This window comes from Zonotrichia leucophrys, chromosome 2 (genome assembly GCF_028769735.1).
Source record: "Zonotrichia leucophrys gambelii isolate GWCS_2022_RI chromosome 2, RI_Zleu_2.0, whole genome shotgun sequence".
Lineage (NCBI taxonomy): Eukaryota > Metazoa > Chordata > Aves > Passeriformes > Passerellidae > Zonotrichia > Zonotrichia leucophrys.
This window is the reverse complement of record NC_088171.1, coordinates 68,751,438-68,776,605: the sequence shown is the minus strand read 5'-3', so window position 1 is coordinate 68,776,605 and position 25,168 is coordinate 68,751,438. Positions and strand designations below refer to the sequence as shown.

The 25,168-nt window shown below is 39.6% G+C and overlaps 1 protein-coding gene across 3 annotated transcripts; it reads right to left on the bottom strand.

Annotated features, from left to right (window-relative positions):
* ECI2 (enoyl-CoA delta isomerase 2) lies at nt 1-24,050 on the bottom strand. 3 transcript variants are annotated; one of them, XM_064705350.1, is made up of 12 exons: nt 23,942-24,043; nt 16,358-16,413; nt 15,679-15,866; nt 11,805-11,967; nt 10,434-10,532; nt 8,543-8,734; nt 7,655-7,724; nt 6,189-6,291; nt 4,479-4,599; nt 2,315-2,404; nt 1,342-1,485; nt 1-538 (listed from the first exon to the last, which is right to left on the bottom strand). In XM_064705350.1, exons 4-12 carry the CDS (start codon nt 11,925-11,927, stop codon nt 383-385), a joined length of 1,098 nt encoding a protein of 365 aa, XP_064561420.1. In that variant the 5' UTR covers nt 11,928-11,967; nt 15,679-15,866; nt 16,358-16,413; nt 23,942-24,043; the 3' UTR covers nt 1-382. The 3 variants fall into 3 exon arrangements, with proteins under 3 accessions (XP_064561420.1, XP_064561421.1, XP_064561419.1); XM_064705351.1 differs by lacking the exon at nt 16,358-16,413 and having other exon boundaries at nt 23,942-24,050; XM_064705349.1 differs by lacking the exons at nt 15,679-15,866; nt 16,358-16,413 and having other exon boundaries at nt 23,942-24,038.
* Nucleotides 24,051-25,168: the final 1,118 nt, after the last annotated feature.

The window sequence follows — 25,168 nt, the reverse complement described above, 5'->3', positions numbered from 1 at the left end:
TAATTAAATATTTCTATTTATTTTTTCATTAATACAGTATTTCCTTTGCCCCAGACAAATAAAAAGAATCATTCATAAGATATTTATTGAAGAGCTATCAAAACAGAGTGCTATAGAATCTCTTGCTTCCTTTAGAAGACAACCTGCTTTAGTATTATTCAGAAACATCACTGATGCCTACAGAATAATGAACCTTTTCCCCCAGCCTAAAACATCCATAATGGATCCAAGGCACATAACAGTGTATTAATTTTGGGAACCAAGTTTGACCTGGTACTCAGAACAGATATACCACATGGAAAGGTATAAGAATTACTATTTGAAGAGGAAGTTTATCAATGATGAGGTGATGCCAGATGGTGAATTACTCTACTGGTGAAGGTCAGAGTTTTGATTTCTTCTGGAAGAAGCTGACAATAGCATTTACACATTCATCAGACAACCACCTCTCTGTCAGCACTTCACACTCTCTGCTGTTGACTGCATGGAGCTTCTCCTTTTCCAAACTTCGTAACAGCTGCTTGGACACTGCCAAGGACTGGAGGAGAAAGAGAGGAACATTGGGAAGGTAAGTTTTCTTTTTATACTTTAATGCTTCAGAAAATACAAAACCCACACTGGAATCCTAACCCAAATGCATTAACATCAGATCTCTTAGCTTTTAGTCAACCTTTTTGCTGGAAATATTTCCTGTTTTTCATTCCCTAGACTGCTAATAAGGTGGAGAAGGCTCATGGAAAGCAAACCAGCAGTTTGTTCATAATCAGGGTAGATGGGCCAAAGAAACAAAACCCACTGAACTGTCTGCCATGCCAAATGCCACATTACCAGCAGCTGGCACAGCTGTCTCCTCCTGTCCAAGGAAACAAGAACCATGACTTCAGTAGTCTTACAAATCCTGAACTAGGGAGGAAGAACACTGAGTTCAGCAAAAATTAAAGCCACTCAGTGTCATCTTGAGTACCCAGAGTGCACCCTCTATAATAATATTGCAGAACCAGTGGTAAGATTCTTAAATATAAAACATTGCCAAAATAAAAACCTAAAAGCAGCCACCTAAGGCACTCACAGAGGCACTGCACAGGTGGATTAATCAGTAAATTTCTAAAGCTTTTCAGCCACTGCATCTCTGTGGACAGTGCACTGTGTTAGATGCCAACAGAGTAGAAGAGAAGGATCTGATTCCCAGCAGCAGAGGAACCAATCTGTGCTTGAAGGAAAATACACTGAGGCTCATTATTTCGATTAAGGATGAAGTGAAACCAAGTGACAGGATAGGTTTGGCAGAAGAACTGGGAATGCTACAGGCTTACAAGGTGGAGAAAAATTAAAAATACTGACATTTTTGGGGAGGCTTGCAAAATCTTCTAATCTTGCCCAAACTTCCTTCTGAAAACTGCTGTCAGGGAAGACTTCAGTCACAAGTCCCTGGGCACAGGCTTCTGCTGCAGTCAGCTTTTTGTTGAAAAGCAACATCTCACTTGCCTATACAAAAAAAATAAAGTGTGATTCAACAAGACACAAGACTTGAGTTATCTGACAGAGAAGCTGCATGCTTCCACATCACATTCATTTTACTCTCTTGCCTGTTAATATCTGCACTCTGAAAAGAACACAGAATAGATGGTTGTTATTATTATTGTAATTATTAAGGAACCTCCAGACACTGTTTACTTCAAACGCCCTGCTTGAGCAGGGCACTCAGTCCCATCATCCAGGCCATAAGGAAGAGGTTATGCAAGTTTCACACACAGAATCAACCCTTGGGCTCCATCCCTAGGGACTGGCCTACAGCTTCTACTGTTCACTAGGACTGTGCATGTCTTTTTGAGCAGAGCTCCAAGGTTGCAATCTGAAATTACCTCATCATAAATGTGTTTGTTCACTTTTGCAGTGATTCCAAAATTTCTAGAACATGTACTGGCAGGCTGTGTCTCACTATAGACTATTCTTGGTACTTGGATGTCTATGAAGCACTTGCTCTGCTCTTAAGAGATTTAAACCCTGCTCAAAAAAATACATTATATTAAGGCATGAAATATAAGATAAGTATTTAAAACTACCCAGATTTTTTCTGTTGGATATCAAAAGAAGCAAAAAGGATTTATGCTGTTCTGAGGAAAAAAAAAAAAAGATTCTGCTGTCTCTTCATTTTTCAGGTTTTTTCCCCTTTTTTAAAATTTTTTTTCTTTTTACTATAAATTAGTTTCCTTATTTCTAGAATAGACAGAGAAATTAGGAGTATGGACAGGAGACCACAAGATACCAACACACAAAGGTCAGATGATCCCACAGGCTGTGCAGACATTCTTACCTTGGCTGAGCCCATAATTTTTGGAAAAAGGTAAGAGGAACATCCTTCTGGGCTCTGCCCAAGTTGACTAAATGGGGTGTGAAATGTAGCCTGGAAAAAAAAAGAGAAGAAAATAAAGGAAACCTTAGATCAAAGCATGGAATTGAAATACAAGGACTTCATTTTCATTTTAAATCTTCTACTGAGACAGAGTTCACCAAACACAGCTGAACTATTGCCATAATAGCCTTCAAACACCATCTGGTAACATTGCTTCATCCTCTCAGTGCACCCCAGAGGCAACTTTGTGTAACTCCATTTCCACATCCAACAACCCAATTGATGGAGCTACATTAGTTCAATACAGCACTTAGAGAAACTAACATGTAGGTGCAAAATCTTTACAGAAAGGATGTTCATGCACATTTGCCTTAATGTTATTAAATACATATTCCAAATAATTTATGAGGCAAAAAGCATTTTTGCCTTTCTGAAGCACACCAAGTTTATTCTTCTCCTGAAAAATTCTAGTCACTGAATCTTTTTCACCAAATGTTAAGCAAATCTAAAAAGAGCCTGTGCCAGAAATGCAGCAAGGAGTCATACAAAATAATACCATAATTGCAAGTCAGAACTGAACAGTGAACAATCTGTTAGAACAGACAACAATCAACTTTGAGAAGGCTTCAATAAACTTGAAGGCAATAGGAAAACTGTCATGAAAGATTAAGTGAAAGGCTAGGTTAGATCCTATAGAAATCCTCCAAGAACTGTTACCAAGGGTTCAAGCAAAAGCTGTCCCAGTGCTGGTAGGAAGGTACCAGCAGACTCTAAATATTAATGAGCTTGCCATGGACTTTAAACACAAATATACAGAAAGTGAAAACTATGTCAGATAAGTATGCAACTAATATAATTAGCTTTAAAACTAATTTGAGATTTTAGAAGAATACAAAGGAAAAATAAGACGCATTTATCAATGATTATATACACAAAGTAAAAGGAAGTTCAAGTATGAACTTCAAGCCATTCAAGAAAGAAGAATAATATTAACAGGACAAGACATTTCATGTGTATTTGGATTAAACTTCAACTAAATCCATACTAACTTATGGCTATAAGGAGATGATATGTTCAGGGCAAGTGACTAGACTTCCAAATAGCGTTGATAAAATTGAGAGGTATGAGTAAGAAGATACTACTGATGGACAAATTAAAGTTTGTTGGGAACAACTTGGTATGTAGCATGTGATACACAATAGGGAAACCTGTTTTACTGGCAACTTTGCAATAAGGGATCCAGGTGTTAGATCAGATCACAAGTATGTAAATCAAAGAACACAGTGGTATGTCAAATCAGAAATACAGCCTGCAGAATGTGGAGAGTTCTTCTGCTCCATTTCAGGTCAGTAAGACACAAGTTGGAGTGATGTGTCCAGCTTGTATGACTCTGCTTAAAGAGACTCAGAGCAATTGGAAAGAGTCCCGAGGAACGTGACTGCAGGCCACATGAGGAAAAGCTGAACAACTGGCAGCTGTTCAGCTCAAAAAGAGGAAGGACTGAGAAGAGATGGTAAACCTGAGATATATTTAATAGCTAAGTACACTGATGGCTAAGGCCCATCCAAGGGAGGATGAATATAGACTTCTTTAAACTGAGAAACAGGGAAAAATAGGTTCACCCTGTAGCAAAAAAAGATCAGATGAGAGGGCTGAAAGAGGTAGAAGCCAACATTTTTCTAGTAAAAAAAGAGATCTATGGACTATAACTGACTGAATAAATCATGCACATTATACAAGCATATGTCGAGAGTGACAGAGTCATCAGTGATCTGTAATTAATTACTTCAGCCAGTAACTTCCATTCCAGAATACAATTTTGCTCCCCCTTTCAAACATCATTCCACACCATCTTAGAAGAGGGGCTCTTAGAAAAGAATCTCTGAACTGGAGTCATTAACTTGATAAGCATAACTATAGCATGGGAAATTCCATGTATGTTAATCAGTGGCTGATACACCCCTGTGCTGTTTATTAATACAGGTAGGTGTTCCTTGATGTGATATACAAAGCCTTTAGACTTTTCTGAAGTGTTCTTTTCTTTCAGACTACCCAAAATCAAGTAGTATTTAACAGAGAAAGAAGCTTTAAGACTGTCTTGGGATAGGCCATGCAATGTACTCACCCTGTCAGAAGCATAGACAAGGTCACACAAACCAAGGACTGTTACACAGATTCCAATGGCTGGGCCATTTACCACTGCAATCAGTGGTTTAGGGAAATCGATAAAATGACCCACAAAGTCTCTAGAGAGAAGGGAAAACAGAAGATGAAAGATGTATGAGACACACCTCAAGTGTTTGTCATCCAATATAAACAAACTGCAAAACACGTAATTACACACTGCATAACAAACCCCATGAGCTAGACAGAAACTGTGTAATGTATGGGTTTTGAGCCTTTCAGAAATTAATTCTGACAAAATAAGAACTATTTGAAACAGCTGCATTTCCTTAGCAACTAAGAATCAAACGTGTACATGTCAGCAGAGCTTTTCTTGTTCCTGTGATCAAGTTATGGAAGTGTTTTCCTCTTCAGCTACAGCTGCTGAATACAGCACACTGACAAGAGCCCTCTGCCTATGCATCCATCCCAACTCCACCCATGGGACAGCAATTCCCTTCACAGACTCTGTTCTGCAGTGAAGCCCCAACAGGCACAAACACTGTAATGCTACCTCAGCACACAATTCCCTAGAGCTCTTCTGCACACGTTTGAGAAACAGCATTTTGTTTCATCTGACAGCTGCTTCTCCATCCAAGAGGTGCAAAATGCATTCTCAAAACAAAACATGTTCCAAAAGAGGACAGTGTTGTAAGAACTCCATTTCTCTGGCTTCTCTGTGCACTGGGTGTAGAGAACACTGCCTATGTAAGAGTAACTTTTCACAAGAGCAAGGCTCAAGACCATAAAGCACACAAGGCCCTGCATTGTGCTGAACTCCCTACAGAACACCACAGGCTGGAACACCTGCCAAGTACTGCTGAGTAACATCTTCCCAACAGGCTCCCACCCCATCATAAGCACTTTGAGGGGCAACTGTGATCCACAGACAGCTCACCTAAGTAAAAGCTGCAAAACTGAGTACTTTACTTGCAGTTCATCTTTAAAACATAAACCAAACCCATAAACCAAATGATTTTCTGTGTATTTTAGCTTTTTCACTAATATATAGACTTGTTTATATATATAGGCACTTGCTTCCAAGTGCCTAAGGAAACAATCCAATTTGCAAGCATCTCTCAGATGCAATTATCACATACAGAAGTAAGAGTACACAAAATCTGCTTAAGTAAGGGAAAAAAAGAAGCAGACCCTTATGTGAGATGATATCCAAGATCTGCTTGGTCTTAGAAAATAAATTCATTTAACAGGTAAATTAAAACTTAAAGGCAGAACCAAGATCCCAGAATTACTGGGCAATTTTGGACAAGCTCATCACACCTGTCTCTATTCAAAGAAGTCTGTCAGAGAAGGTATTTTGGCATTTCCTGGAAGTGTAGACACTGCTGAATATCAAAAACTCCACAATTTTTTCACATACAGTTAAAACAATCTTTTTGTCATTATATCTGTATGTACTTTGGGGACTAAACAAGGAAATCAAGTCTTTAGCATCAGTGAACTTAAAGACTTCTAATATTTATCTATTTATTTCATACAATTAATACTACTTCCTCCCACAGGATCTTTGTGTTTATGCACGTGGTGAGCCCTTAGACACAGTCACCTAAAGAGATGAATCTGGGTCTCCGCTGCTGTTTTCTAACAATGCCTGCAAATTATATTTTTCCCATACAATAACTTATGTACATATGAAACTGAGATGTTCTACTTGAGTAATACTGCTCCATCTTTTGCCATCTTCTCCATTTCACCAGGCTGGACATTAGCAAAATTGTTCAGATCATTTCCACTACTGTAGTAGTCTCCATTTCCTGCAGAGAACACACAGGAGTAAATGCACCAATGGTTTCTGAATAGGAAAGAGAAGAGAAGCTTTCATTTATCTCATTTACATAAGAATTTCATCCCAAGTATCTAATAACATTAACAAATTAGAGGGATTTTCTCAAAATATACACAATACCTTAAAGGACATCTAGGGTTTAAATGTTTGTTTTGACTGTCAATTTGTTGAAAAAAACAATCAGTAAAAGCCAAAGAACGCTAGCTGTGAAATATTTCATGGGGAAAACTAATTTTCTTTTTTTTTCTGTTACTGTCAGATGGAAAAAATATTTTATTTCTTTCCCTGCACACTTTCTTGGGGTTTTTCTGTCAATTTGCAACTATTCAAACAATTAGATGTGATAAACTTTTTTTTTAAACAGGACAATGAAAATGTAAGCTGGTTCATCTTCCTTCACCCACCTTCAAACCGATGAAGAAATCAAAAGGAGACAGAATAACCTATTTAATATATGGTAGAGTTCCACATTTTTAGGATCTATTTAGAAAAAGGCACAGTAGTCTAAGGATAAGACTGACAGCACTGCACTGAAATCACTGTATTGGAAGATGGATTCTTCAGTAGGAAACAGACAAGTTGGTATTCAATGTAGAAGTCAATGAGGCACCACCAAAAAGGCAAGAGGCATTTAAAAGCTGACTCCTGCATGACTCAATGGCCTAATTCACCCTATGTTCCATGAGGACATTCACAGGATGGGACCTACTTTACACTGCAGTGCTCTTGTTCACTGTGTGAAAAGGAACAGAAAGGTTTTGCAGAGGTGTTTGCTGTTGACTCACAGCTATATAATGTGTTAGACTTTCCAGCTTCAGTGGTGTGAATCGCCTTTCTTATCTTGTAAGGGCTGAGGTGCACAGCCATTGCTACAGAAAGGAAATCCAGCATCCTGGGAATGGGAACCAGGTGTTGGTAAAGCAGACAGTGGAGAGGAATTTGCAAGCAATTACCTCAGAGTAAACAGGTTCAAGCCCAAATTCACCTTGAATTCACACTACTTAGCCACCAGCCAAAACTCAGAGTTTTGGCTAATTTCCTAAAAAGACACTTTTCTGCAATGAGGATGGGCCAGACAGGTAGCAACTCAAAAGTAATTAAGCCTTTAGGAGTATTCCATATCCATCTTCTCAGATGAGAAAGATGTTTTGATGTAACAGCAAGCTTGCTTGAGAATTTAAAACACCAGCTTTAAGAAAATTTGCCAAAACACTTTGGAAAACCTTTGGTTGTTAACAGAGGAAAGGATTTCCTCACTTAATTTTACCTTAGTCTAAACACAGGTAGGTATTTCATGTCAGTACTATACCTTGGTATAATATAAAACATACCAGTAATAACTGCTATGGTAGAATCGTTTTTTCCAGCTTCTTCAAGTGCTTTGATAATTTCTCTGTACATCTGCATAAAAGGAAAATCAATAAAGTACAAATGTGATGCTGCAAAAGAACCTAAAAATGAGACTGACACTGACAAGAAGGAACTCAAGAGACAGATTAGCTATCATCCTTTTAACTGCTGAAAAATTTGTCATGCACAGAAATTTGGTAGTACATGTGAAGTACTTCAGACCATAAAGACACACACTTGCAATACTGAAAACTTACAGTGCAAATCTAAAGGACAAAATAAAGTCCTTTGGAAGAACAAGCACTGACATGAAAGAGCTCATTTCAGTACAGCAGTTTAAGTGGACAAAATAACATACTAAAGAATCAGCAGCAGTGGGTGAAGACCCTGCTCTTGTATTTCTGCAGTTGTGAACCAGGATGATTGTGATGCATCCAACAGGATGGACTTACTCATGAAGATAACTGTGGGAAACAGAAGATCACCTACACATAGGTCCAGCGGGACTGAGCTAAAGGCTGCACAAATGCTTTGTTACACTCAACATGGCAGTCAAATCTTTCATCCAAAACACAGGCCAGTCTTCCTGCAGTTTGCTATTTTAATTTACTCTAGACCATAATCCTATACTAAGTTTGAAAGAAATCAAGAGACACAGAAAAGCCTAATCTGTAAGCCTAATCTGTTAGCTGAATGATTTCATTTTTTACTGGATGCTTATTCCTTAGGTTGTTGTTGGATCCTTCACAAAGGTCAGACCACCATGCCTCAGTCAGTTCTGTTGAACCAGCAGTAAGGACTCCTTAAAGACTAAAGTAGCTTCTTCAGAAAGAACAAAATCATTAATCCTCCCAAGTTCATTGTTTTACCTGATGGTTGAGGGCATTTTTCCTATCAGGTCGGTTAAACATTATCTTTGTGATATTGTTTTTGGTAGTAACTATTAATGTTTCATAGCCATCGTGTCTGCCCTCCTCTGGAGAAGCCTCTTTCTTCTGGCGAGCAGATTCTGCAGACACCAGACTTGAGACAAGGTCAGCATACTTCTGTCTGGCATCATCCTGCAACAAAAGACAAGAAATTTAAAAATAAGGTAGGAAAAAAATAGAAAAAAATAACAAAAAACTTTAAGAAGTAAGAAGAAAATAACACACACAAGATTATGTAAAGGGACAACTGAAATCAGTTACAGTACTAATAAAATGGGTACCTGGGAGGAAGGGAAGGGGAAGGTGACTGCTTTAGGGAAAAGAAAATTAAAATCTTCATTATAACATATTCCAGTTAGGGGGGAGAGGAGGGGAACATGTTGTATTTGAGTACTGCAGAACATGCTTTAAGTCACCTTAAAGGCAGCAGCAATAAATTCATAGAATGAAAAGTGCACAGCTGCTGGGATGATGACATTTATTTTGCTGGAAGAGTGCTCCCACCCATGATTAAGATTACCAGAGAGACCTTTGTCATACTCCCAGCATTTACACATTTCTATGGATCCTTTGTTTCTGCTTTCCAGTCAGACATTTCTCCAACAAAAGTTTTTATTTTAGAATATGTATTGCCTGAAAATAAGATCACTGAAATAGATCTTATGGCATTTTAAAATTGCTTGAAGACAATAGTTTTCATTTAGCCCTCACATGACACACAGAAGCCTAAAGAATTCTGTCTCCCTATTTGTAAAATAAGCAGTAATTTAGAAGAAATTTAAGTTCTTGGTGGTTACAACTTATTGGCTTGAAAGGATAACATATTTTGAACAGTTCTATAATCCATAATGAGCAGCACATGAAATTGTCTATCCACTCTCCACTCTAACTGGAGGAGCCAATTCTTTTCCACAAGTATTTCTTGACTATTCCTAAAAGCTGCAGGGCCATCTCAAAAATAACCCTAAAACCCCAAACTAAACAAAAGATCAAAATGCACCCCAAAAAATCCAAAGCAGAACAATATCTTATACTCATGAGATTATGCAACCATATTTTCTTTTTTTTTTAATATATATAAAACCCTTCCTTTATATTAAAGAATCTTTTTGACTGAGCTCAGCAACTACTACTGAGCAGGAGGCCTAATGCAGCACTGACACAGATGATTTGAAAAGCTTGTTTCCTTCATTTAATAGCAGCTGAGGAAACCATGGCAGCTCTATGCAGTCAGCCTTACTAAAGCCTGCATGAAAAAGGAATGCTTATGTATCTCTGCATCTTTATTCTCCCTGCTTGCTTCACTTGACTTCTCTAAAGGTTATGAAAGATACTAAAAATATCAAGATATATTGAGAAAGAAAGAATGAAGAGAGGTTCTCAATATAACAATTTTTTCTAGTCTTTTAGTCAACAGCATAAGAGACTGACTGTTTAAAATGACAAAGTTATGAATATGCTGAATTCAGAGATTTGTGTTTTGTTGTAAGAAGTGAGAAGCTCAATCCATCTTTCTTGAAGAGAAGAGCAGAATGGACCATAATGCAAAAAACCACTATTCTCATTGGAAGTCACCACCTAAGATTTCTTACACAGATACAAGCTGGCAGTAATAATGTAGAACTAGGCTTAAACACACAAAGAAAATCTCCAAAGAGTGAAGCAGTGAAGTGATAGAGGCACAGATACAGCAGGAAACATTTTGATGGCTGAAGCAGAGATGCTCAACTGGCATGTAATATTTTCAGTCATCAGCCACTCATTTAAAGACCAGGCACTTCAAGGTAGAGTAATCTACAAAGAATCTAAATGAAAATATGAGTTTTGTCACCTGAGACAAATTGCCAAGAGAGTTCCATGCATCCCATTTGGCTTTCTTGACAAAGTCCAGCATACCTGGTTTTGGAGCATTGCAGGGACCTTCAGTAGCCTGAAAAGAGAGAGAAACAGACTTATTTAAACCTTTGATTAAAGTTCAGATGACATGGTAGAAAACACAAATTCTGTTCTGAATACTTATCTGATCAGGATACAGAATTCAACTCTGAGAGAGAATAAATACTGGTTGGACAATTTTCTGACAGTTCACACACTGTGAGGTTTTCAGTGTCCTCTATTTCTAATATTGTATTTGGCTTCCAGAAGCACCTAGCCAGTATGAGAGACTGGTTTCCAAAACCCCCACGCATGTTAAGTTCTCCTGCCACAAAAACTGTGAAAATTTTATACTTATAGAGCATGTTAAAGACTTATTACCTGTGTGAAGAGACTTTTGAATAGGAACTATTAATTTGAAACTTCAAAGTCTGCCCTGCTATGAGCAAGGGCATAGACCAGCTGAACTGCAAGAGTCTGAGCTATCCTGAAGTATTCTACGATCCCTTTTCCTGAAGAAAAATAAACTATTGGACAGAAATATTTCAAGTGTGAGGCAGGAAAAAGAGAGAAAGAGGAAAGGAATGGAAAGGAAGACATTTATGAGCTCACTATTATTAATCAATAAAGCAGTCTTTAAGGTTTTTTAAATTACTTGCTGACTGCCTTGCTCAACATAACAAGCCACAGCCTGTACTGACCCTGCAGTCAGTCCTGATCCACAAATACTTCATGAAATACCAATACAAGCCCTGCTATGGGCATAAAGTTATTTCTGCAAAGGTCTCCTTTCATGCTGTGGTAAAGAATAACCTTCACTTGAACTGTGGAGGAACAGTTCCTTGAATTAAAAATAAACAAACAAAAAGCCCCAAACAAAGCCTACAATGACCATACTAAAAAAAAAAGAGGAAAAAACCCCAGAAATCAACTTTCAAATGTCAACACCATTATATTACAGGCCCAGATGACTGCAGATAGAAGAAATTTAAGAGGAAGCATTCAGCCTACTCTTTTTTTCCTAGGCATAAGCCATTTTCCAAAGCTGAATCAATATTACTACATAGAAAGTATCACACAATAGATGTAATTTTGCTCTATTTCTTTGAATAAAGGTTCTACTCAAAGCATGAAAAAACCAGGTTTGGTTTCCCTCAGAATTTAGGTTTTAAGGGGCTGGCATTTCGGGAACACAATTTGAGCACATAAAATGAGGAGCCTGTTAACACACAATACATACAGCCAGTATTTCAAACAAATTTTACAGGCCCATCCCCTCAGGTTATAAATACTCCTTGCCAAACTAAATAAATCAAGTTATGCCTACCTGTTTAAACAGGGCATAGAGTTTCAACTTCACTTCGTTCCCAGGATCCTTTTTCAAAAGCTTCAGCTGTTCTTGAGCCTTCTGGAAGTCCTTCTGGCTGACCTGCATGGTGGCTGCAGTCATGTGCAGGTGAATTGCTGGAACCCAAACAGCTTGAGTTGGCCTGGGAGTAAGTGGGGAAAAAAAAATCCCATTACTTCATTTTTGTGAAAGACTAGAGGAGAAACAAACACACTGCTTTTTAAGACATTTAAAGTAAATGTGAAACATTACATACAACACTGATCAGAACAACAACAAGAAGAAAGGTATTAAAAGTCACAAAAAAGTTGCTTTAGAAGTTTGCTTTTGCTGTGATATAATTAACCTTTGGAAATTATTAATTTTTATTAATTATTTAAATCTCATTCCCTTGCACTCAGCACCTTGAATAATGCATTCAGTTCTGGGCCCTTCACTACAAGGCAGACATTTTGGTGCTGGAAGGTGTCCAAAGAAGGGAACAAAGCTGGCAAAGGGTCTGGGGCACAAATCCTATGAGGAGCAACTGAGGGAGCTGGGGTTTTTTAGCCTGGAGAAAAGGATGCTCAGAGGGACCTTGGCACTCTCTACAACTGCCTGAAAGGAGGCTGCAGCTGGGTGGGGGTCAGTCTCTTCTCACAAGGAACAGGATGAGAGGGAACAGCTTCAAGTTGCACCAGTGGAAGTTTAGATTGGCAAAGAAAATCCTCCTAATATCCAGATGGGTGGTCAGCCTCAGGAAAAGTCTGCCCAGGGAAGTGTTGGAGCCACCATGCCAGGAGGTATTTAAAAGATGTGTCTATGTGGCATCTGGTGACATGATTTAGGGGTGGACTTAGCACTTGATGATCTCAAAGGCCCTTTCCAGCCTAAATGGTTCTATGATTAGCAGCTTTATACATCCATTAATTTAGATGAGTATGCAGCCTGGCTGCTCTTCGTGATCTTTTCAAGTGGGTGTGCTTCTAGCTAGAAACGTTTGAATTTGAAAGTCTGGTTCTCCTTTCAGGGCAGCACAAGTGAAGACTAATTTCAATATGTACTTTGGAAAAGGACTGTAAGTAAACCAGCTTGTAGACACTTGAGAAAAAGAAAGGCAGCCAAAATATTCTGGGAGAATAACTTCCCACCAGAAAAAGGCAGTTCCATCAAAACCTCCCCCAAAAGTAGCAAACCTAGCCCAATTCTATAATATTTCGTAAAAGCAGGTTTACTTCTGTAAAGTTTGGACTCAAAAGCTAAGAAGTCTTAAAATTTTCATTTATTTCAAGAGGGCAAAAGCATGTTGTCACAGCTTTTATTTTTTTGTTAAATTGCAATATACATTAAGCATTTTTGCTATTTTAAAAATGTTTGCAGTTTATGTATGAACCTTTCTTCTCTATTCTAGTAAAAAGATAAAAGGCCCAACTTTCCCTATTCTAACTTACAGACACACCTGTCATGTTAGAACATCATATATGATAGATTTTATAATCAGTCTCATTTAAAAATTAATGAGTATCTGCAACGGAGACTGACAGAATGCTTAATCAATTTAATGTTAATATTTCAGTTACAGGACAATCATTTAAACATCATGGAAATGCTGCCTTTTTATACGCACCTAATGAGAATTTAAAAGATGTTCTACTGCCTACCTCAAAAATGTCCTCATTGCTCTTATTTCTTAAAGAAAATTTATTTTCTGCTGAAAGCCTAGAAGTTGCAGGCAGGAAGTGTGAAGAATGTGAACTGTTCCCCATTAATTTTATTCCTCTTTAATTTTATATAGCTAGATGATGTCGTATAAAAAGATTTGTAAGACCTACTGTTTTTATGTTCTATTACCCAAAGCCCTTCTTTGTTAATAAAATCAAAGTTCTGATATTTTGGAGAAAACCAAGTTTGAATGACAGACACGGAAAGAATATTTTTTGTTATACACAGAATTTATTTCCAAATGAAAGGATTTCAAAATTTGCTTCAAAACCTTATGCCAGTAGCAAGAAGCCTATCTGAACAATACAAAATGGAACAGGCTATCAGAAAAGGCTGCAAGAACAGAAAGTTCTGTTAATTAAGCTAATCAGCTGTAAGCTTTTATTAAGATAGCATTGCACCCAGACAAACACAGGGTAAAGAACTCTCACTGTAACCAGCATTCAAGCTGGTGTGTTCAGAAGACTCTGTCAGAGTTTAACAAGTTCATCCCTTAAATAGCCAGGAGGTTACTTAGCCAACTTGTGGACTCACTTTCCAGCATCAAAAAAATACCTTCAACAGGAAAAAGTGCACCTAAATGGACACAGATACAAGATTTTTAACACTGCATCTCTTTCTTTAGTCTGTCCTAGAGTCCCAGAACATGACATTTCAGTTCTTAATCCCAAATGTGTTTTTAAAGCCACATTAACAGGAAGAAGAAATGAGAGTGCTGGAAGAGTAGTTGTTTGTTTTGGTTTGGCTTTCTTTTCCTTCAATTTTGCTATCCATCTTTGGAATTACTGGAATGCTACTGTCCCCAAGATGATCTGTCTATCTGCTACAAATCTTCTTGTCAGCCTAGGAAGTGACTGAGGTAGAGCCTGTGTTTAAAAATGGAAATTTGGGTTTACACCATGTTTGACAATCTGAATTTCACTCCAGCCTGGCTATCATAAAAAGGCTTTAAGAATCTCTTTTATATACAATTTGATAATGATCATAAATTAACAAAAGTTGAGCAGCTGGGGAGAGGAGGATGCCACAGCAGCTGGTCTGAAGGTATGAACACACATATTTATGGTTAAGGCTGGTTTGGTTTGAGTTTCTTTGCATTCAGCAGGTCACAGTTAGTTACTCCTTATTAAGGATGCAAAACAGAGAAGTTAGATGATAAGAAAACAATCAGGTGAATCAAAAAAGTTGAATGATTTTTCAGTAAGTCCAGGCTCAGAGGAACTTTGCTGTTTGGTTATATTCACTTTTTGCTTCTTAGTTAAATGTTTGGGTACAACTGTTATCTATCCGCTTCAAATACTTCATCTTTCATTTTTCTTTTCCTCCTTACCTACTGATTTGTAATAGGAAATTGTGCAACCTAGGTGTTTAATAAAGTCTGTTTATAAGAAAAGGCCTTTTATCTTTCATTCTTCCTTGCTGCTTGTAGCTCAGTTCTCTGCAGGACACTGATGATTCACCCCATTCCTTCTGCCTTCTGATCTCTACAGACATTTCCTACACATCACAGATGCTCGTCAATTCTCAACACGCTAAGGCTAAGCTGATTACTATGACTTCTCTATTAAAATAACAACAAAGGATGAAAACACAAAGGAAAAATTAATTTATCTCACAATTAATTCATCTTGGGCAGGACTTAATTCTTCAGAGGCACACACAACAGCAGTAAGAAAGCCCCTCAATCCCAATTAGATCACACAGAGCGAGGAGATGACACCTCTCAGCTGGCACAGCAGCATGGCCACCTCTGGCACTGCACAGTGGTGATGCCACAGTCCCAAGGACAGAGAATCAGGAGAGGCTGCTGCAGTACAGCGTGCCACAGCTGGCTCTCTCCACCTGCTGCTCCCTTGCTGGGACACTGAGTCCTTCCTGCTCACTCACTGGGCAAATCCATGCCCCACTTCAGCAGCCACACAAGACTTGGTGGAAACCATGCAAGGCAGGCACAGAGCCTGGAACCTGGCATACAGGCTTTTAATCCAAATAGAAAAAGAAGCCTACGAAAGGGAGCCAAAAACCCCTCTGTATTTCTCTTTCTCATCTACTCACTGCAACAAAGTGAAATCATTTCCTTCACAAAGTTTCCTGTTTATTGCCCTGCCCCAAGTGCCTAGTTAGCTGCCACTGCCCCACTGCTACAAATTACCTTCACCGTAGGCACCCACAGAAGAGTGGTGAGGGCTGGGCAACCTCCCCCAGCTGGGTAAAAAGCCAGCTCCCACCAGAGAGACAGAAGCAAGATGAGTCACAACTTGGCAGCGCAGTCAGAGTCCATGACCAATGCCTGTGCTCTCCTGCAAGACCAGTCACTGGGGACTTCGCAAGTTGTACACTCTGAAAAAAGAAATAAATCCTGGGCATCACTGTCTGAACCTGAAACATGCAGGTTGACAACCATTCTGTATTTATTCCCTTGGTTCAGACATCTCTTTGCTGCCATTCAGTCATTCAGGATTCCTTGGAGGCTCCTCATTCATCCTATTCAATCTACCTGCTCACCCAAATGTCCCTTATCGCAATAAACATTCAAATGTCTCTTAAATTTAGGACTGCAATCACACTGAAAGTAATTTCTCACTGTTTATATTATTCACAAAAAGACTGCAAAGCCTGTCAAAGGCAGGCCTCTCACTTCTGTGTAGTTCTGTCCCTTGCATAAGGACTTTAGAAGAGTTAAAAATGCCAACTTTTTGTAAAATACTGACTGCTCACTTTCTAATTTTTAAAGCAACACAGCACTCTCCTCAAAGATTAAATAGAAGTCAAAAGATCTCTTTGCACAGGAAATATCAGACACACTCAGCAAAAGAAAGGGAGGGATATACCTGAAATCTATCTTCCATTTACTTAGTACAAGTTTCCTTTTAAACATTAGTAGATCCTGGGGAAATAAAGCACATAGAAAAGCAGTTAAAAATCCTATTAGGATTAAAAGCAGCGGGTGGTGCTAGATACACATGGGTTTAAAACTCCTGGCAGAAATGGAAAACACTCATTTTACATTATTTTAAGTAGCTTTAGGGAGACAAGCAAGAAAAAGAACAGGAAGTTGTGTTAGAAGCAAGAAGCACATTAAACTGTCACTTGGAAGAATTCTGCAACATCTTTTGTCCATTATGCATAAAACTTCAGACCATGTGTACAACATCCTTTCTTTGCCATGATCTCAAGGTTTTTTCCATTGCTCTTTCCACACTTTCCTCATGCAGAACACTGAAGGGCATGGCAACCATGGCTTGCCATTTCCCACACACAGTTTTGCAGCATCACAAAGCAGCATTATTTCTGCTCATGTTCTTTCCATCTCAAGAGAAAATTACATGAAACTCTGGTTTGCTGGTGCTGTTTGAAGAGTTATATGGGTACTTTTGTTTTTTTAGTTATGACACAGAACAATCAATTCCCACAAACCTCATGGTGCCCAGTGTTTGGTTATAACCTAAAACAAGCTTCTGATTGCATGCCTCTCCTGAACCCCTGCAAAGAAGACACAGCACACATTTCCCAGCCCAACCCACACCTGATTTGCAGGTGCCAGCCAGACCTCCAATTTTTATACAAGGTTCAGGAGCCTAAAACCTATCCCAAGAGCTGCACCTGCCCCAGCACCAGCAAGTGCTGCTCCTAGAGACTGCTGTGAAGTCCCACAGGAGGAGGGCACCCAAATCAGACCTCCTTGCTCCCTGTCCTGCTGTGGGGACACATCCATCCACAGCGTGGAACCACACGTGCTCCCTGCCAAGGTCACGGGGCAGTCCTTGCCTGCTGGTGCCTGGACAGCACCACTCCAACCAGCTTCAGGCTTCATTCCCCTTCCTTCATAGCACTTCTCCTCCACTTTGAGCCTCCCTTAAAATTTTCCTGATTTTTCTCCCTGGAGGGCAAAAGGGATCTGGAGATGGAATAGCAACTTTGGATCATCAGTTCAGCTACATCAGGGAGCACAGGAGCAGAGCTGGTGGAAAAGCTTGTCACCACCAGCAATTGTAGCAACTGTTAGGTGATGAGCGTGTAAGGGGAATAGAAACCTGTGTTTAAACTGTAACCAGGAGAAAGTGAGTGAACCATCTGAAAATAATGACTCAAGTCTGACCTGACACCCCAACTTCTCTCATTCCCCCACCAAGTCTTCATATCAGAATCTCTAACAAGATTTTAAAAAAGAAAGTTTAATTACCAAATAATCATGACAATGAGCAAAGCATTAGCAGTACCATGCTTCCTCGGTAACCAGGAAAATATTTATCATTTTCCATATTCACTTGCAGCATTCTCTGCACACAGTAAATTTAAGGTTGTAGTTCACTTCATTTTGCTGACAAGAGGAAGCTATTGTCTATGCTGTTAACATAAAAATGATTAGAAAATTTTAATCTGCAGGTTCCCCAAGTTATCATTCATCATGCCATTGATTATATTCTACTGAAACCAAACAGATAATAATGTAACATTAAGGACTCATAATTTTTTTACATAGCCAAGCACTTATACAGCAATATAAGAGCTTTTCCTATACAGCTTAAAGTGAGAGGGCTCATTTCTGCCATATCTCTCCAGTTACTCTCCCCCTATAAGCTACCTATACCTGAGCTGGGAAAAAGAAGAGGCACCTGAAAATGCTAAAGCAAAATGAGCATCCTGTGGCATGTCTGGAACACTCATTGCTCCTTTAATGTTGGAAAAATAAAGGAGAGCTATGGAGAGTGTAGATGGTGTATCTACAGATAAATTCTGGATAGTTTCTTCTGGCTGTAGAAGAAAGGTAAACCTTTCTTTCTTTATGCCATCTTATTACAGGCTGTTCCCAAAGACATTCATATCAACTACACACACTTCTCACCATATACTCTTTTCAGATTGGTTTTTTTCTTTTCTTGCTATTGAATTACTTTATCATGTGTGCCTGTAAAATTAACAATGCCTGCTGCTGCTGTTAGACTTTCAGTTGCAAAGCATCCTTCCTTTAAGTTGTACAGACAGATTTTCTTACAAACAGGAGTTGTGTATAATGTTAAAAGCAACCTCAGCTTGACAATTTTTACACTAATAAAGGCAAATTGCTTCAGGCTTTTGGTTTTAGGTCTGCCCTTTCAAGTTTCTTCTCTTATACTGGGAAATGTGGAATAAACATTAGGAGAAGGGAGGTGGTGAGCAAGTGGCTGCATGGTACTCCACCTGGGGTTAAACTACAACAGCACTTTTTGATGCCCAGTGTGGGGCACAAAGGGTTGAGATAACAACAGATCTGACCATGGCACATTAGAACAAATTTGTTAAAAGCATTTAATAAATCAGCTTAATAGCTGCTGGTTACAATGCTTAGAGTTACATTTGCTCAGAGTTCTTGCACGTGTGCTCACAGTCCCAGTTGCATCCATGGCATCTTATCAGCATCGAAGTTATTCTCTAGAAATCAATGTATTTGGTTCATTTGGGGAAATACCTAGTTTTACTAACCATGGCAACACCATGCCGGAGTTGATGACCCAGCAGACAGAACTCCGGCCTTCCTAAAAAATCCCAAAGATGTATCCCTTCCTGTTCCACTAGCATAGTCCCTGGAAGTACCCCACTACACTGCACCATGGAGTAACTAAAATTTACTGCTATTAGGCAATAAGAATGTTTCTAATGTTCTCATATTTCCAAGGTATCTTACTAGTAGAAAACATCAGTTCAAATACTCTACACACAATTTACTTACTGCTACTTTAACAAACAGAAAGAAATGAAAGCCAAATTATTTTCCCCTTTACATTAGAATGTTTCAAGCATTGTTCTAAAACAAGTTTAGTGTATAAATCCTTATCAGCTCTTACTATTTTACACTCCTACACTGTTTTGACATATAAAAACTAGATGATAATTATGTGTCTGTTGGCAAATTGAAGTGCTGAATCACTGTTGTTTAGTGCAAGTGGCTCAGCTGTGCTTGAGAGTTTCTTTTTCAATATCAAAGAACAGCTAAGAATGAAGGCTCTAGATTACCATTCCCTGAGATATGAAGTGATCTGATCTTTGTGCTCTATACACACACAGTTTTGTTTTATTTTATTTATGTTCTCATCACAGCTGCTGGGAGGGTCACTAGGGTCATCTCCTGAAATCTCCACAAGAACCTTCTCTTTCCAGCAGGTTGGCTGGACATGATGAATGACTAAATCATGACAGAACCTCCTGTATGTGCTCAGTCCATGTAAGACATCTCTAAAAGCAGGACGATTTACAGACAGAAACACACTTTAAAGTTAAAAGTAAGAACGTCAGCAGAAAAAATATAGAGCTGCAATGCTCATGCATGTGACATTTGCTGAGAACCACTCCATTTATTGCAGCATTTGGAGAGCAGCAAACTCAAACACATTCCTTACACATCATTATCCAAGGTGACTTAACAAAAAGTTATGAATAAATACTCAAAATCCGTGGAGAAAGGAAAATGCCATTTTGATTTGGCTTGCAGGGACAAATCATGTTGGCTGTATGGAGAGCAAGAACATGTATACTTTAATATTAATGGCTTATGGTTTCTTGACAAGGATACAACCAGCTCCTGCAGCTTCCACCCACCTCAGAACACCCACTGACACTCCTCAGTGCAGCTGAATCAGGGAAAGGAAACAAAAATTTTGTCTGAGGTGTACTTTCTCTCCTGAACCCATGACAGCCAGATACAATAAGGGAGGACAAAAAGAATACTGAACAAAACAGTAACAAAGCAGTATTTGCCAGTGGCTTATCCTGCACAAATCTAGATCTCTTTCAGACAGCTTAGAATTAAACACTTTAGGCCTAATCACAAAGTAGCACACTGCTCTTGGTTTTGTCAGTATTTCCAGCACCTACAATCAAACAGACCAACAGGTTGTCTTTAAAGATCTGGGGCAATTTATTCAACAAAGATCTGGTAATCTGAAATGGAAATTACACACATACCCAGGGACTTCATGGCATGTCTTACTAAGGCAGTGTAGAAAGCTTAAATTTTAGCATTTAGAAGGCTGCACCTAAAGCAGCATCTCCCAAGCAAGAGGTCAGAGGATTGTATTGAATTGTGCCAGTTCTAAGTGGGTATGCAACACAGGCAGAGTCAAACTGGCTTCTGCTATCATTGTAGAGATCATGAAGAATTATTGATCTGGGAAAGAGGCAGACAACCCATACAACTTGGAAGTTCTTCCTCTGCATATAAAGGTGTTTCATCTGGCTTTCTACTGGCAATTAGGAAAATCAACACAAAACTACACAGATTCTTTTGTTTCAGAAACAAGCTGACTATACTGACATGTTTGAAGCCACAGGAATTTTACAAGCATGTGTATCATGGTATGAAATGACAGCATATTTGAAATTTAAAATTTGCCCTGTTTAATGCTTAGCTCACAAGGACCAAATTATTCAAGAATTGTTGGCCATTCTATAAGCGAAATTCCTCTTACACTAGACCTTATGCCAGAAAAAATATTATCAGAACACCATACCAGAAAAACAGTAGCTGCTCTTTTGGAGGCCCAAAGAATCATCAAAGAATCCATACAACACAATATTTCTAATCCTCAAAAAATAATTTTTATTCATAATTAAGAACGGAATCTCTTCTACTCAACACTGGTGAAGCCAGACCTGGATTACTGCATCCAGCTCCGAGTTCCATAGTACAAGAACCATGGTCATACTGGAAAGAGACCAGAAAAGAACCACAAAGATGGAGCATCTCCCATATAAAGAGAGTCCTAGAGAACTGGGACTGTTCAGAAAGCTGTGCTCCACAACAATCCATCCTCAGGATTTCCAGACACCTTGGCTTGATATCAGCTATGGACTGTGAAATCCAGCTCAACTACACACAGCTTGCTGCTCTGGATTACATTTTGTTGATTGTAACTGCTGTGTGTATTTCCATTCAAAACAGCTTAAGGGTGTGCTTACATAAGGACAGAAGTTTACCAAGACACTTTTCTGAAAAACTATCCAATCATCTCACCACTACCTTTTGTCTTTTAAGTTGTATTGGTAAAGCAGCATGAGCAAACAAGATGTGGTAACCCCTGCAATTAAAACAAGTATTTTCACAGAAAGCCTCCCATTAAGAGATTTAGTTGTTAATTTTGTTATTCACTCCTTTGACTAGTTAAGCCCAATATTCAAAACACAGCAGATTAGTTTATTGCAGTGGCTATGTTTCAGAATCCTGGCCCTTAAAGAGAAATTCAAGATCCACTGGTGGTATGAAGAACCTTTCTGAAAGACTCTGAAAGTTACCTTAAAATGCTAGGGGAAGCTGATTTTACCAGTATTTTGCAAAAATCTACTGCAAAAGTCAAATGGCACAAGGTTTCAAGAAAGGAAAGAAGGTGGTTTCTTTAATATATAAAACAAAAAATTACTACCTGAAAGGTAAGAAAAGTGTGATGAGCTCCCTAAACTTCCTACTGACTTGCACCAAGACAGAAAAGACAAAGGTTAGGGAAAAAATAGGTTTAAAATCTATTAAATCTATTTTAAAATTTAAAATAGGAGTGTGTTCTGCTTGCTTTTCTAGTGGCCAGGCAAGGGTCTGTGACCCACATAACCTAGATCACAAACAATTCTTGCAGTTTGCCTTTATATTTGTACAAGTCTTCCTCTTTCAGTGTTTCAAGGATGAGAGTCTTTGTTTCAAGTTTAGACTGCAAAAAATGCTTCCTAAATTCACCAGCACACCAATGTTGCCAGTGTCTTTGATAAAATTCTTCTTGCATACTGCTAAGACAGAAAATAAGGCTCACTTTTCTGGTGCTCCAGCATTAGAAAAATTGCACTATTTTTCTTTATTATAGCTGATTAAATACTAAAAACATGAACCCATGTTCAGGATGTATCAATAAATCCTGATTTATGAACTGCTGTCTCATATAGAATCTTGTCATTTCAAATACATCTGACTCCACCAGCCTAATGATGATCAGCAGGCCAGTCTTTTACATATTTTCCCAATTTAGAACTGCTTTCCCTCACTTTCATTGTAACAACTTAGCTACATTAAATTAATATCATTTAGCTGGGAAAGCTTGCATAGAGAGTTCTTTTTTTTAAATGAGGGCAGAAGTCACACAATTCTCTTTGTTTCTCCCTCTGTCTTAGAATGTTCATGTACTTACTTCAAATAAGTTCTTACAAAGCTTTGGGTGAAAAATATTACAATTTAATGCATAAATGTCTTACAGTTTTCTGGCTAAGATGTGCTCATGCCTAACAGACATACTGGGATACTTGAGTAAAAGCATTTCATTTATGAAAGTGTGCATTACAACAGTCAAATCTGAATGTTGTTGCCAATCAGAGTATCTTTAAATCTATTGGTATGACAATGTCTGCTTCACTATTCTATTTTGGACTTGTTTACTTATTTATTATTATTATTATGACAAGTATATAAATTATTATTATTACAAGTGTATATATATACTTGCTTACTTTAAAGTACACTTAACACACCTTGCTTTTTCTTGAGTATTAAGCTATTTTTGATTGGAGGAGGAAAATCTATGAATTGGCATAATTTGTGGTTCTAATTCATATACAAGCAACTTCACAGTGGAATTTCCAATATAGCCATTTTCCATAAAAATATATATCACACAATTTCAAGTGTAATTGCAACTCAAGCCACCCCTTCTGCTTTCCACTGCCCAGCTAACTCTGAAGGCGCACAGCTGCTGCAGTGCACGCTCCTGCATGTGACACTTTATTTGGAAACAGCTTAAAGGCAATATGTAATACATAAAGGTATAGAAGATACTGTGTGATTGTCTGGAAAGCCAAAACAGTCTTAGCAAGGAGCCCTAATTAGCTGGACACACAATTAAGCTTGGTTTTGTCAAAGCCAGGCTGGATGGGGGTCTGAGTTACCGGCTCCAGTGGAAGGTGTCCCTGTCCCTGGCAGGCAAGTTGAATTAGATTAACTTTAAGGTCCAAACCATTTATGGGATCATTACATGATCTATGAGACTGATAAAATAAAATATAGAAAACAAGAAAAGGCCCGAACACACACACTCTTTTAAACATTTCACAATTTTTCTGTTGGCGAAATATTCGCCTCAGGAAGGCATCACACACAGGTTTCCCACTCCCACGCTGTGTTCAAACACTTGGAGGTGTTTGGCACGGCCGGAGGGGTCTCCCAAGTTTAGCAGAAAGCGATTTTCCCCGTTTTTGGGACGAGAGCGGCGCCCGGCCCGGTGCAGTAACGCCGGGGCCGTGCAGCCCGGTGCATGCAGCGGCACGGCCAGGGCAGGGCACGGCAGCACGGGCGGCTCCGCACGCCGAGCCCCGGCGGGAGGCGGCGGGAACTGCCCAGCCCCGGCACGGAACCGACACTGACACCCCCGGGCCCGCCGGGCAGCCCCACAGCGATCGGCACCCACCTTGTCCCGCAGGGCAGCCGCCAGCACAGCCTCCGGACAAAGGTCAGGGCCGCGGACGCCATAACCAGGGGAAATGAAGGCGGGAGGGGAGGAGACGGCAAACCCCGCCCCGGGCATGGAGCGCCGCCTCCACGGCCGCGGAGAGGGCGGCCTGAGGGCGGGTCCGGGGCCGAGCTCCGCACTGTCGCTGAAAGCAGGCGGGCCCTGCTGTGTGTGGCACTCGAGAATTACGGGATCCTTGAGGTCGGAAAAGACCTCTGAGATCACCGAGTCCAACCTATGACCGAACACCACCTTGTCAGCTAAACCATGGCACCAAGTGAACTAGATGAACCTCGTGCATTTGAACGTCTCCAGGGATGGTCATGGCACCACTTCCCTGGACAGCCCATTCCAATGTCTTCTCTTTCCGTGAAGAAATTCTTTGTAATGTCCAGCCTGAAGCTCTCCTGGTGCTGGTTGAGGCTACGTCCTCTCATTCTGTCGCTGGTTACCTGGGAGAAAAGGCCGATCCCATCTGGCTTCAGCCTCCTTTCAGGCAATTGTAGAATGATAAAGTCACCCTTGAGTCTCCTCCTCTCCAGCTCCTCCTCTCCAGCTCCCAAAGTACTGATAATAAACGATAGGGAGCAGCTTAGTGCCCCAGCTCCCTCACCACCCTTGGATAAAATCCCATTTAGTGCCCTAAACTTGTGAGTGTAAAGGTGCTTTAGGAGCTGCTCAAGACCCTAAACTCACCCACAGCAAGGGTATCAAGAAGACCAGGCAGTTCCACATGCCGCAAATTCTGCAGGGTCAGAAATGGAACGAGTTGCGGCACAAACCTTGTGGTTGACCAAGGTCACCAGAGCAGTCAAAATGGAAAACAAAATGACAGGAAACTGGAACCCTCTCAGGGGGAAAAGTCCCAGTCCCACCAATGGCAACTTGTAGGGGGCATTGCATCGTTAATTACAGCCTCTTGTTGTACTAAGTTTCTATTTAGAAAGCTCCTAAAATGTTTGTGTTCTTGTTTGTACACAAAAATCATCTGGCAGGCTGCTGGTTGACTTGGTGTCTGTACGTCAGTGGCACTGGCACTGTGTGAGGGCAGAATAAACACTGTGTCTGCCCCATCTCATTTAAAAGATATCACTGTTTATTGCTTAGCTTTTGCTCTTTCATCTTCAGCTCCTGAAGGCATATTTAATTTTCCCTTGCTAGTGTTACTTGCTCTGTGAAAGATGT

Excerpts from the sequence above, each read along its gene's own strand:
- ECI2 (XM_064705349.1), bottom strand. The coding sequence starts at position 24,003 with ATGGCGTCCGCGGCCCTGACCTTTGTCCGGAGGCTGTGCTGGCGGCTG. Across the intron at positions 11,968-23,941 it reads CGGCTGCCCTGCGGGACAAG|GCCAACTCAAGCTGTTTGGG; the intron begins GTGGGTGCCGAT and ends ACTTACTCCCAG. Across the intron at positions 1,486-2,314 it reads AAATTATGGGCTCAGCCAAG|GCAAGTGAGATGTTGCTTTT; the intron begins GTAAGAATGTCT and ends TTTTTTGTATAG.